The following is a 13,170-nucleotide window of genomic DNA, read 5'->3' on the forward strand; positions in this document are numbered from 1 at the left end:
AAAATGTCAATAAATAAAAATAGGAAATTGATGTTAAAAAGTCAAGTAAAAAGCGCAAGAAAAATGTACGATGTCAACTAACAATGTTAAATATTCAGCTATCAAAGTTCATGCTATAAAGAGTTAAATAAGTAATGAGTTTAAAGTTACACATTTTTATACACAATAGATAGCATTTTAATTGTTGTTCATTCATTATCACATAAAATTTTACAATCGTTATCTTTAAATTCGGATTTATTTTGATTCGTTAGTTACACTAAAAATGATCTTAATTCAGCAAAATGTTTGTAAAAATGTTTTTAATACACAGTTATTACACACGTATAACTTGCATTTAGTTATTAGTTCATTTATCTTTTTATTTAGATTTGTTAAACTATTCGAATTTAATAAAATTTTAGTCGGATAAAATTTTTAATTAAAAAGTAAATAAAATAAATTTTTTATAAAGTGTAAAATATAAAACAAAATGTTTATAAAATTTATTTTACAAATTAAGCGACCGGTAGCGACGCTAATAACTTACCCGAGCAAATCAGCTAAAGTAACAGGTGCCTCACTGTCTCCTCCTTCAGCTCTCGCTCCTTCTTCACCAGCACCTTCATCGGGTGTACTTTCGCCCGTTTCTTCGATACTAGACTGTGGCGTAGAAGTGCTCGATTCATGCGGCGCTATCTTTATCTGTCCTCCTTCTTCTTTCGTTATATCCATTCCGAAGGCTTGCACCTATACGAATTTTTAAGACAACGTTTTTTAATATTGTACTATTACAGCGTAGATTATCGAGAAAATTGTACCTGTAAATTTGACTCATCTGGTGTTGGTGGCAGAGCAGGTAAATGTCTGAACGGTTTTTCCTCTTCTTCCTTGACGACAACAGGTTCATCCACATGTGGTCCTCTCATTAGTGTCAATAAAAGCTTCATAAAGTACTTAATTACACAGCCGACGCCAAAGCCAGAATAATAGAATGCATAAAAGATCATCTTGAAGAAGCCGATAAAGAGCTCAGGGATCGTCATTTGCTGCATCTCAGCAATTTTGTTCTTGATGTTGGTCGGCGAGAACATATAGAAGAAATAGTAAACACCATCTTTAAAGGCTTGTATACCTCGTCTGATCGGATCTTTATTTCTTTCTTCATCATCGTCGGTCATGTATGTGTATGAAGATTCCCTCGCTTTACCAATACCGCCACTCTCTTCGACTGTCATTAACGCGCTCGCATGTTGCATCTCAAAAATAGCGTCCTCGCAGAAATTGATGAAGGTCTCAAGCTTCTCCTTTTCGCCGGCCTCGACCACTGTGTTATAGAAGTAAGTTCTTTTCGATTCTTTGATCTGCGGCTTCTCCCACTGCTCAATGTTCGACTCTTTGATTTCGAAGTACACGCGCTCAATCTTCTTGTTGCCGCCAAGAATCTCGATTCTGCCCAAGAAAGGCTCGAAGTAGTTGAGGACGGAACCAGCGGTTTCGAGGAATTTAGCTAATCTGGGCTCGTTAGGCATATGCTCGGACAGATTGGTGAGCAATACAGCCAAATTGAAACCGATCTCCTTCGCCGGCTCGTGGAAACGATCCATGAAAGCGACGTAATCGATTTTGCCATCGTGATTGATCTCACAGCAGGTCAGCAGAAATTCAATCTCCTCGCTGAAAACATTTCGGTAAATTAAAATCCAGAATTGCTTTAACTTTAAGTAATTCAATTCAGAGAAAAAGTATCTTGTAAGCATACTTGGTGTAACTCTTTTGCTGCTCCATCTTTTCTTTAAAATCTTTAGGATACACCCAACCATCATTGTTAGCATCGATTTCCAAGAAACTCGGCGTTGATACAAGATCTTTCAGCTTTAAAAACATGTCGAAATACTTCAAGATCAGTTCCACGTTGCTAGCTGACTCGACTAAAGTGTCAACCATCTGTTTTCCGATAGTTCCGTTTACAACATTACCTTTAATTTGTATGAACGTTAATCAATCTCCGTCAATTTACGTGGAAAAAAATTTAAAGCATTTAAAACTTTAAGAACGCATACCTTCAAGCATAGAGAGCATCATGGTAATCATGTCTTTCTGCAAATTCAATAATTCCTTCAGAAGATCCACCTGACTAGAATGCTTCGATAATTTGTCCTGCATGTGCGAGAACAGGAAGAGGAAACCTCCGACCGCGTCCCACAATCTGGAGTGCGCTAAAGCTTGTTGATTCTGCGCACATGGACCTTGAATGACTTCAGTGAGTGTATTGAAAACTTGACTGGCAACGCCAATGGCTTTGAAAAAGTTTGCTTTGCCGGCAGGATCAATGAGTTCTTTGCTCGAATAATGCCAATAAAAGTCCATAATCGATTCCTGCAGTCGCAGCAGATAATCGACAGTACAAATTACCACATTTACTGTCGTCGTATTACCAGCCTGTGTCCTGAGATAGTTCTGCCAATCTAGTATGATAAAATAATAGATGTCACTCGATTGGATCCACCTTTCAATAGTGATAACGTCGTCAACTTACCGAGATTGTGGCCCTCGCAAGTAAGTTGGATGAAACGGAATAAAGCGCAAGTGAATTCAGCATCGTGCATATTTTTCTCGCCAGCTGCACCTTCGGAACCAACGCCAAGACCCTCGGCCTTCGTGTTTCTCTCGAAAGCGTCCAAGTCCAACACGCTGCAAGAATTCATTAAACCCGCGATGGACGTGAAGAAACCGACATCTTTCTTCTCCTTCAAATGGTTTAGCATTCCTCGTTGGATTTCAATATTGCCGCCACGTAAAATAGAAATTCCAAGCTCCAGAGTCTTCATCACCATTTCACTGGGTACACCCTTGCATGCCGATATATGCAGAAGAACCATCTCTGCGACGCCGCGATTTGCAAGACGAGCTTGGTGGAACAAAAGCTTCTGCTTTTCCATTTCTTGCTCCTATAATTATAAACATAATAAAGATAATATAAAAGAAGAAAATGCATATATAAATTTTACTCTTACATATAGAAAATATATAAACACACACAAAACATATAATATAATTTAACTGCATCAAAGTAATCTGACGATGATTGAAAAGATATGTCAAGTATAATATATAATATAAGGCACGTCTAAAATTTTATTTTAAAAAGTATCTATCGATTCAAATATGTATAAAAAACATTGACATATTAACATAAATAAAAAGAACATTTTTTTAAAAGCATTTCCAAAACTTAATTCATTAAAAGTAAATTTATAATATAGATTTTATTTTACATTACGAATGCATATTTACAATTTTATTTTATATTACAAATATATAAATGTAATACACATATATAAATATAAAAAACATACAAATATATAAATATAACACAATATCTCACCATTAGTTTATGCATAGTCCTCTTAAAAGTTAAAACAGAGAAAATACAATTTAATTATAATGTTAGTAAAAGATCAATGAAAGGAAAAACGATCGGAACAGTCTACAATGTTTGCTTGCTTATAAATGGTATTTTACATCGTTTTTTTGACTCTAATAAATAATAAATAACTTAAATTTAGGTGTCAAAAAATGTGAAGAACATATATAATTAAAATTTTGGATTGCGAGCATACATTAAGCGGATGGATTTTCGCACTAACTACTTATTCTTACCATAAGTAGCTTGTGCGCCGGCTTCTAGTAAATTAGAAAAGATAGGGTAGTTGTTAATTTATTAGAAAAATTTTATTTATCGAAGGATTTTATCAAAGGATTCAATTTTCTCACTAGAGTTATTATCTCTGTACAAATGAAAACTATTGATCAAAGACACTTACATGAATCGAAGCTCCACCTTCCTCCTCACCACCTCCGCCTTCTTCTTCACCTTCTTCTTCTTCCTCTCCACAAGATTTGGAAATAATCTGAGCATAACTCATATAAAGCGGATCTTCTTGAAGAGCACCCGACCGTTCGGTCATGGCACCACGACAGAAAGTCGTAACCAACTGTGTCAGCGGATCAGGCTTGCTTTCATCTTCGTCTTTATCCATTTTCTTCAATTCAGCATCTTCGAATGATTGCTAAAAAAGTACATAAAGTTATTATTTAAATTTTATATCTCTATTATATGTTTTATTGAATAAATTAATAACAATGGGAATAAGAATTACCGTGAGATCCTCAATCATAACTTCTTGTCCCACATTTTCATCTTGCAGCCATAACTCATAATATGTTCGCGCAAAAATATTTATTGCTCGATGCCTAAAAGAAAAGATTTATACAAATTTGTATTCAAATAGTTAAAAAAATTATCTTGAATATAGTAGAAATTAATTTACGTTAATCGCGTACCTTCTCAACTTATACAGAGGCTCACTACGCAAACATGCAATCGCTGCCCTTTTTCTGGCAGCGCACAACACGCGTTTCCATCCATCTCGCGATGGTGGTGGCTTTGTTGCCTGTTAGCGTTCACACAAACAGCAAGTACACTCATTAGATAATTAATTCTATCCTAGTTATTTCTGTTAATCATTGCAAATAGTATTAAATACTCGAAACTAACTAATTTTTACTGCCTGATAATTTCTTTTCTTGATCGACGAACAGTAAAATAGCTAATTAATTCAATAGAAATCAATTACACGAAACGCATTAACAATATTTAATAAAACTTAAAATAAAGATGATTCTAAATGATGTTAACAAAATATTTAATGATGCAATAATATCAAACTGCAACTAAATATTAGCAATCAACCGAAGCAAAAATATAACCAAATAGTAAGAAGGATACCTGGGCAAGGAATGTAGGGAAGTTTGGCGGAAACAAGCGATTACCGCTCGTTTACGTTGGAACGACACCACGGATCGGTATTGAGTCTTGCCTTGCTGTTGTGGATGATCTATCTACTCGAGAACATAAAGACAAGAAATGAATACGATGAATGCTTGTAATTACTAAAAAAAAAAAAGAAAAATGATGATTCCTAGAAAACAACAGCGCTTTTAGCTTTCCAATGATTACAAAAACATGAATATTTAGCAAATAAAAAAACCGCACAGTCCGAAAATTCTTTTGAATAATTAAAATATTTAGAAAATTTTGAAAATTTCTATATAACAATATTAAATAATTCTGTGCTAACCATGTGTAAACCGTACAAGACTTTGGCCATATCGGTGATTCTAGCAACAACATCTTCCAATTGTTGAGCTTTGACAGGCTCTATCGCGTCTTTCTTTTGACCAAGTTTGGAATATAAATAATGCTGCCAAGACATTTCATCGGCAGGATCAATCTTATCCGGCAATGTCAACTGAGTCTTGGCGAATTCCGAGATCTCATATTCCGGCATCTTCTTCAAGAACCTGTCTTTGCAATGCTGTACTAATTCTTGTTCGCGACCAGCGAATAGATTCAAACCGACGGGTAGTAATCGCTTCAAGCAAGCGACCATTAATGAAGCTTGCACCTCCTTATCCTTATCTCTCTTCTTGTCACGATGCTTTTTCTTTTTCTGAAAGCCGAAGAAATATTTAATTGTTTAGTTTTCTGGCTTACGAGATAAATTTATATTAATTTTTTTATATATATATGTTTTATTTTTCTTTTAAATGCTATAAAATTTTGGTTTAAAACATTTTTCTATATTTTTTATAGTTATTTAACAGAAAGTTTCAAAACGTATCTATGTCATTCAAATTCAAAAAGTTAATGAATAAAATTAAATTATTATTAAATAATTTATACAAACTTTGCCTCCTCCAGAAGGCGCACTGCCGTCAGATACTGTAGTAGATCTTCTAGTTGCAGTAGGCATGATGAGCACCATATTGTCGATTTCATTTGCGGATATAAAGTTCTGTTCTTCGCGCAGAAAGTATTGCGACTTGGACCAGATGTTAAATATCGCCGCTACATTATTATACAGATCCTCAGCTTCGGCAATGTTGTTTCTCAGCCAATGATTTCTCTGAAGATCAACATATTTTATCAACAGAGGATAGAATGAATAAATATCGCGGACCAACAATTGCCAATCTTCTTGTATTTGTGCTTCAATTTGTGAGGTATCGTCGGCCGACGATTTGATGAAGCCACGGAGGGACTCCTCTTTGTGGAACATGTTGTCCGTTCGCTTTCTGACGCGTTCGGCGAGAGGTAGAAACGGGTCCTTCAGCAATTCCTCGGACGAATTGATGATGATTTGCTGCGTGTAGGCGGCAATGCGCGTCATCCACGGCGCGTTCTCGTTGCCAATGTTTTTCTTAATCAGCTTCAGCACGTTTTTCAGCAACTGATTCATGTGATCGCTAGTGACCATGCTAACATAAGTGCCCTCAGTAGGATTCACATTGTCGGGTCCTTGAGCCCACCAGAATGGCAAGTACGAACAGAGCAGAGGAAGAATCACGTCGACGATGTGGGGAGCGTCATTGTAGGTTTTCTCGGACTCAACGAATTGATCAACTTCACTGAGAATAGTCTCCAAAGTCGGCATGCTCGATTCCATCTTTGTCATAATGTCTTGCGCTTCGAGAGAATGATCCGCGATTCGATTTAGAAGAGAGAACTGATTGTGCTTATTCAAGTGCGGTTCAAAGAAGGCCACCGGGAAGCAGCTTGAAAAGGCACCCAGACAGGAGCCCAGATTAGGTTTGTGTCGCTCGATCTCAGTCTTTAGATACTTTCTGTCATGCGTCAGACTAGCGTCCGTGCCGAGAGTGTACAGAGACGCCAACATTTTGTACGATGCTACTTGAATTTCGTCAACTGCGGCAAAGAGGATATTAAATAACAATTGATCAAATTGAAATTGTATCGAATTTAATGATTTAAGTACTTACGTAACAAGTCGCTGCCATATTCACATGCAGCAAGATGATCAAACATCGCAGTGAGCACTGGCAGAATTACGCTGTTGATGTACGATAATGACGTGGACGTTTTCAAATGGGTGCCTCTGAGATGGCTGTACTTTCCCTCTTGAAGATTCAAGATTGTATGGCCCAGATCATCAGCAGTGTTGTTGAAAAAGGTCAACATGGACGTTCTGATGAATTCCGGACAGTTCTTTACGAGACTCTTGGCGTCTATGCCTTTCACGAGCACTTGCAGACAACGCACCGTTATTCTCACATCCGCGCCAAAGGCGGCAAGTCGCGATCGCAACAAACTCGCCAGTTTACAGAAGAGAGCGGCCACCATCTCCTTCTCCTTCAAGGACGCTGCGCCGACGTTGTTCGTGGCAGTGGCAACAGCGATAAAATAATTTCTATGCGTGCTGAAGTACTTTTCCATCAGTGGCAAAACCACTTTACTGAAGAATTTGATGTCCCTTGTGGAAGTCTTGAAACTGTTTCTTCGGCTGAACGTATCGGAAGGTCTTAGTAGCTTCATGTTAATCGTTGCTTTGTCCAAATAAGCTATCAGCTTCTCCAACAATGAGTAAGCGAATCTCAGCTCCACCGCAGCAGCGGCGCCAGCCACTTCGGTTTCACCGCCGCGATTAGGTTTGTGAAGCTTATAGCCTTGATACTGTAGGTACTTGAGAAATTCCTGCGATCGCTCACGATCCTTCCGTTTCTCCTTGTCGGTCAACAGATCGTAAGGTACCAGCTGAGGATGAATACCACCTCCTGTAATCACGAAATATTTTCAGGCAATACATTAATTTACATTTGATTGGCAAAATTTTAATTTTAATAAAAAATTGAAAAATAGAAAATAAATATTTGAGCTAACCGCAAGTCATGAGTTCTTCTTTCTTCTTCTTCGCCCAAATATCGTGAGCGTTATCCGCTAAACGTTCGGCCATGTTCTGCATTTCCCTGCTCAGTGTTAGATTAGTCATGTCCACCGGATGAGGATTGTAATTAAATGGACTTGCAGAATCGCCCTATTTATTTGAAAATATTCAAATGTATGATTTGTTTTACGAACAAACACATAATGAATTTTATGTGTAATTTCTTACTTGACTTTTGGAAGACCTTCTCATTGAGCTGCGATTCGTCGAAGGCACATCGACCTCTGCATGTTCCACACTCCAGCCAATCGCTAAGAGAGCTTTCAAGCTTTCTCTAACAGGCTCCTTGTATCGTTCTCGTTCATAATCACTCAACATGTTGTACGGTTTCAATCTCGGGTGAGTTTTATTCACGTCCGACCACTGATCGCCGTACGTCCAACCATTTTCTAACTTGCGACTGGCCCAAGCGTCGTGATAATGCTCAGAGAACTTTTGTACTATTTGATTAAGATCATTATTCAACACCACGCTGAAAAATTACAAAATATTAAATATCTAAAGTATAGTTCTCTCAGATTTTGGTATTGTTAATTTTTTTTCATATAACTGGTATAATTATTGAAATTTTGTAACTAAAAATCAATAATTAATAACCTGGATGTGTTGATTGGTTGCGGATTGTAAGGTCCGTCGGGTGATTGCGCTGAGGCCGATTTGCTGCCGTACCACTCGTCGTCATAATTTTTCGATAAAGAATAATCTGGCGGTAAGGCGCAACCAATAGCGGTTAAGCAAGGCAGCGCTTTTCCGAATAATTCTGGATCATAATCCATCTTAGACAAGGAATCGAATATATTGCTGAAGAGGACCATTGTGAGACGTTTCTCTTCGTCGCTTGAACCTTGTCCGCCAGTAGAGCCATAATATTTTGCGCAACGATCGTAATGCAGCGTCAACAACTACACGATAAAGAAAATTATAATGTTAATAATTCATATTGACAAACTTGTATAGCAAATATTAATTTTTAACAAAATAAAAGAATGAGAAAATAATTCATAAATTGAATAATCGACGTACTCTGAGAGCAACGGTGGTGTATTCCGACAATTGGGACACGTCAACAGTTAATTTTCGCAGTAACTTCAGCAACATGCTCGGTTGCATTTGGCTGCAAGAAAGATTAAAATTAATTCTTAAAATAAAATTTACGAGTGGATGGAAAATATATATTACGATAATGTTATATAAAATTGAATAATTAAGAAAACAACTATTCTTAATCTAAATAAGTGTCAGCTATTTATTTTAATAATAGCTGTGGAATTTATAAAACGTTTAACATGTGACTTTTTCTTGAAGATCAGCAAAAATATTGGTTCCATAAACTTTGATAACGTTGTAGAAATTCTTCGTTTACCTGGTCAATGCGACAAGGAAGTCCGAGACAGCTTCGCGTTGGCCTTTCGTCAGCATCCGGTTCTTACTTAATCGGTAGACTGTATGCAACGTAGCATCGAGTAAACTTGCATAGTTATCCGCTTCGTTGTAAAATTTGGAATGCTTGATCAGTAACGGCAGAATGCTATTTCCAATGTAGCGGTTCATGGCGAGTGCCATGTCAGATTCGTAACCGTCGTTCTGCGCCAAATTAAATTGGAATGTATTAAAAAAAAGGAATGTATAAAACAAACTGAATATTAGTTTGTCCAATATTATTTTCAAATAAAAATTCCTCGTCACTTTCTTATCATTTTAAAATAATCCTTACTCTATCGAGCATGGTAGCGGCGCGGAGATCTGGTAGGAAAGCTTCCTCCAATATCTTGTAGAACAATTCCTGCGTTTCGATACCGTAAACACGTTCGAGAAACAGCACAATGCTTTGCTTGTGTCCTGGTATTAAGCCGGACGGCGTGTCGCTTTTCGGTCGTTCTTCGCCGGCGGCGGGATTGAGCAAGGTAAATCGCAGAGATAAAACACCCTGAAGATCATCCAGAGGCACTAGTGATCTCAAGATTGCCCGAGCTCGAAGAGATTCGTTTTTTCCTGAAATAATTATGTAGCTTTAGACAAACGAGATTGTTGGATATTAATTTTATCAAAGCAAATCGTATATTACCAACGGATTTTGTAGAAGCCTCTGTTGGTCATTAAGAAAAAAATAAACACTATTATTATACGATTCTATAATTCATTGCACTTTGCATGTAATGAAACTTTAGACGATTATATATTATGAAGAATACACGTGCGATGAAAGTGCAAGATATGACTTTATTTAAAAATATAAATGTTGAGGGAAAAATTTATTTATAATTATGAAATAAAATATTTATTATGTTCTTTGATATATTATTTCACCATCCAGCACATGCATACACATACCATTTCAGATTGAAAGAAAATGTATTACATTTATTATCAAATATTATTTCATGAATTTAAAATGCAACGAGCATAACTGTTATTGTAAATTTTGTATTGTAATAAAAATTTGTACTATTTTACCTTGTTCTATAACGGAAGAATCCGGAGCACAGCGACCTAATAGATCGACGAGGGTGCAATAGAAATTCAACATAGCCGCGCCCGTATCTATGTAGTCCTCATCGTCATCTGATTCCGGAAGTGGATGTTCGAATTGCAATACCATAGCTGTGCCTTCTGCCTCGTCATGTACCTGTGTGAGGTACTAAGTTGATACCGTATTAATGACGGATCAGGTACATGCGTAATATGGGGAATTTAATTTTTAATTGTGGCATAGTCATATCTTATGCCACATTTAATAGACTTAATTTGTCTTCAAAAGTTCTATTGCATGTGGGTAATCAATTTTGGGGATCTAATTAATCTTGGAGATCAAATTAATCTTGTGTCTCATTATAAAGCACATTAAAATACAATAAAGTCAATCAAATCACACGAATTTTGAGGATAAAACAGCAAAGGGGCCAAATAAATTTTGGAACTAAATTAATCGGACTAAATCAGTGTAATCGATTTAATTAAATCAAAATTGGGGAGTTAATTATTTAAAAACATCTAAGAATCTATATTCACAAATCTTTGGGAATGTGCAAAATACACTATATAAACAGCAATCAAAAGAACTGTTTCTTACTTACAAAATAATCCGATTATAATTCTGCGTTTTGCGATCAATTGAATAAATTGTAATGTCAGCAGAACTTACTTTTCGTCTATCGGCAATACGCTCGGACATCTTATTAGCTTCTATTATAGCTCTCAATAGACCTTCGCCCTCACCACGAAGAGCAGGACCTAAACATTCTGGTCTTCTGATTAGCAAACGAATAACCAAATTAGCATTTTCTTCTACACTTTCACCTGAAAGAAAGAAATCACAGATTAAAATGTTTGCAAAAATGAAATAAATAAAATAAATAAAATAAATGAAATAAATGAAATAAATGAAATAAATGAAATAAATGAAATAAATGAAATAAATGAAATAAATGAAATAAATGAAATAAATGAAATAAATGAAATAAATGAAATAAATGAAATAAATAAAATAAATAAAGATGGCGAAATTTACCATTGACCCATACGCAGAATCTCAGGAAATCGAGATAACGTTCGCCCTCGACAGGATCCCAACCCAAATCAGGATAGCCTTTTTCTACTAATTCTGAATTAGACTGCAGACCGCATCGCGACAAATAAACAGCGATCTTCTCCAGATAATGTTCTCTCAAGGCCAGAGCCAATTCGGTATTCTCCATCAACGACGAGTACGCCACGTCTAAAGGCGTCGAGCCTCGCAGCGAAGGCCTGGCCAGCAGGATATTGCTATTCTCCAAAAGAAAGTCAAAGTGATCGAACATGGCCTTCTGATTTTGTCTGGATGTACGACAGAAGTAACAGAGAAATCTGCAGCAGGCTACAACCATCTCGTGAGACGTATCTTTCTCTTTCGACGCTGGTTCCCCTTCGGTCGCTTGAGCCTGAGTTTGAGCGTCAGATTGCGCCTGAGAACGTCTTCCCAAAGTGTTAATCATAATAGCCATTACATTCTCGTGGATTCTCAGCACTCTAATGAGATCGGGATGTTGGAAGAAGGTATGATTGTTCACCAATTTCCACAGTCTTTCGCGGACCAATTCCTCTTCCTCCTGTGACATCTGTACTGGCAACAAGGCGCGAATTTGGCTTAAGCCGATCCACATTAGTGCGACATCATCTTTGGTTTTGTTATTGACGACATAAGTCTTCTCCAGAGCTCTAATCAACTCGCCCACAGTGTCATATTGTCTGACTAACAAGCTGAACATTTCTCGCACGAGTTTCGGCGTTTCGATCTGCGATTCCTCGGCCCAACTTACAATAGTCGATATCAACACCTTGCGGAAGACCTCTGTAAGAAAAATGTCAAATAAATTTAATTGTTTACTATACATATACATTAATTGCAAGATTCAAGACAAAAAGTTTAAAGCTTACCTTCGGGAGTCTTTTTCACGGGTTCGGGTTCGGGTTTGGGTTCCTCTTCGAGTTCCTTGACGGCATTGATGAAATTAAAAAGGCGTTTCATAGCGCCAGGCTTTTGAACTTCTTCAGTTTCCTCATTGGCAGCATTGGCTGCTTCCTGAAGAGCCGTTAAAGACACATAGGACATTAGCTCGCCGTGGAACTCGTTCATTTTTCCAATCAAATCTTCGCCGCAAGGAACATTGTCCGGATCTTCCTCGGGATCAAAATTCTTGAAGCTCAAAATAGCGTTCATCTGTTCACGCGGAGGACATCTGAATTCTCTGGTTTTCTTGGCAGCAACAGCCGACGGTAAGTCCGACTGCTTGATCTCGATGTAACGACGCAATTGATCCGCCTGCAATTCTCCGACGAAATCCGAAGCAAAGGCGACAATCGACTCGACACGATGACGTAATTGAACGTCGTTCAAATGATGAAGCAAATAGCACATTTGCAGCTTAGCTCCCTCAGCCATTTTCATATGCAGTAAGCCTTTCTTATGCTCGTCCTTTCCTTCTACAATGTTTTAATATCGCCAAATTAAAAATACGCTCTTTATTTATTAATATTAGGATCAAATATTTTTTTTAAACAACACTTTTTTCATTGATTTACCTTTATCAAAAGTCAGATCCCAAGTTTCAGGATTTACCATGATGAGCAATTTGATTATATCCTCGTTTCTCAGCATGCCCACTAAGAGCAGTCTATCTACCAGCTTTAGAAGAGGTCTGTAATGTCAAAATTGTATCAAGAAATATTCGATTAATGAGTGAAACGCCTTAAGCGATAAGCAGAAAGTCAAAAATTCCTGTTCAAGAAATAGCGAAACAAATTTGCTCGTTTCGTTTTTCCGTTTAAATATTCGAAATGAACACGATGATTATCGTTCCTCCGGTAAACATTGATGAAGAGCATTAAATGCGGCAACTGCAGCAGC

General features: G+C 37.1%; 1 protein-coding gene across 16 annotated transcripts in view; it reads right to left on the reverse strand.

Annotated features, from left to right (window-relative positions):
- Positions 1-13,170, reverse strand: part of RyR (Ryanodine receptor) — a 41,609-nt gene that overhangs the window by 3,766 nt on the left and 24,673 nt on the right. For 7 of the 16 annotated variants that reach the window (XM_067356721.1, XM_067356735.1, XM_067356722.1 and 4 more), the window contains 22 exons: positions 12,846-12,961; positions 12,201-12,746; positions 11,296-12,114; positions 10,930-11,084; positions 10,242-10,413; positions 9,502-9,779; positions 9,151-9,371; positions 8,811-8,901; positions 8,385-8,689; positions 7,956-8,259; positions 7,724-7,877; positions 6,826-7,617; positions 5,733-6,751; positions 5,124-5,495; positions 4,772-4,884; positions 4,143-4,236; positions 3,807-4,052; positions 2,519-2,930; positions 2,043-2,447; positions 1,742-1,958; positions 801-1,656; positions 530-729 (listed from right to left, as the gene is read on the reverse strand). In XM_067356721.1, the coding sequence (XP_067212822.1) occupies positions 530-729; positions 801-1,656; positions 1,742-1,958; positions 2,043-2,447; positions 2,519-2,930; positions 3,807-4,052; positions 4,143-4,236; positions 4,772-4,884; positions 5,124-5,495; positions 5,733-6,751; positions 6,826-7,617; positions 7,724-7,877; positions 7,956-8,259; positions 8,385-8,689; positions 8,811-8,901; positions 9,151-9,371; positions 9,502-9,779; positions 10,242-10,413; positions 10,930-11,084; positions 11,296-12,114; positions 12,201-12,746; positions 12,846-12,961 (7,887 nt within the window). Of the gene's footprint in view, positions 1-529; positions 730-800; positions 1,657-1,741; positions 1,959-2,042; positions 2,448-2,518; positions 2,931-3,367; positions 3,389-3,642; positions 3,667-3,806; positions 4,053-4,142; positions 4,237-4,326; positions 4,437-4,771; positions 4,885-5,123; positions 5,496-5,732; positions 6,752-6,825; positions 7,618-7,723; positions 7,878-7,955; positions 8,260-8,384; positions 8,690-8,810; positions 8,902-9,150; positions 9,372-9,501; positions 9,780-9,852; positions 9,874-10,241; positions 10,426-10,929; positions 11,085-11,295; positions 12,115-12,200; positions 12,747-12,845; positions 12,962-13,170 lie in introns of all 16 variants that reach the window. The other 9 variants (XM_067356743.1, XM_067356715.1, XM_067356706.1 and 6 more) reach the window with 6 other exon arrangements.

Source organism: Linepithema humile, chromosome 1, assembly GCF_040581485.1.
Source record: "Linepithema humile isolate Giens D197 chromosome 1, Lhum_UNIL_v1.0, whole genome shotgun sequence".
NCBI lineage: Eukaryota > Metazoa > Arthropoda > Insecta > Hymenoptera > Formicidae > Linepithema > Linepithema humile.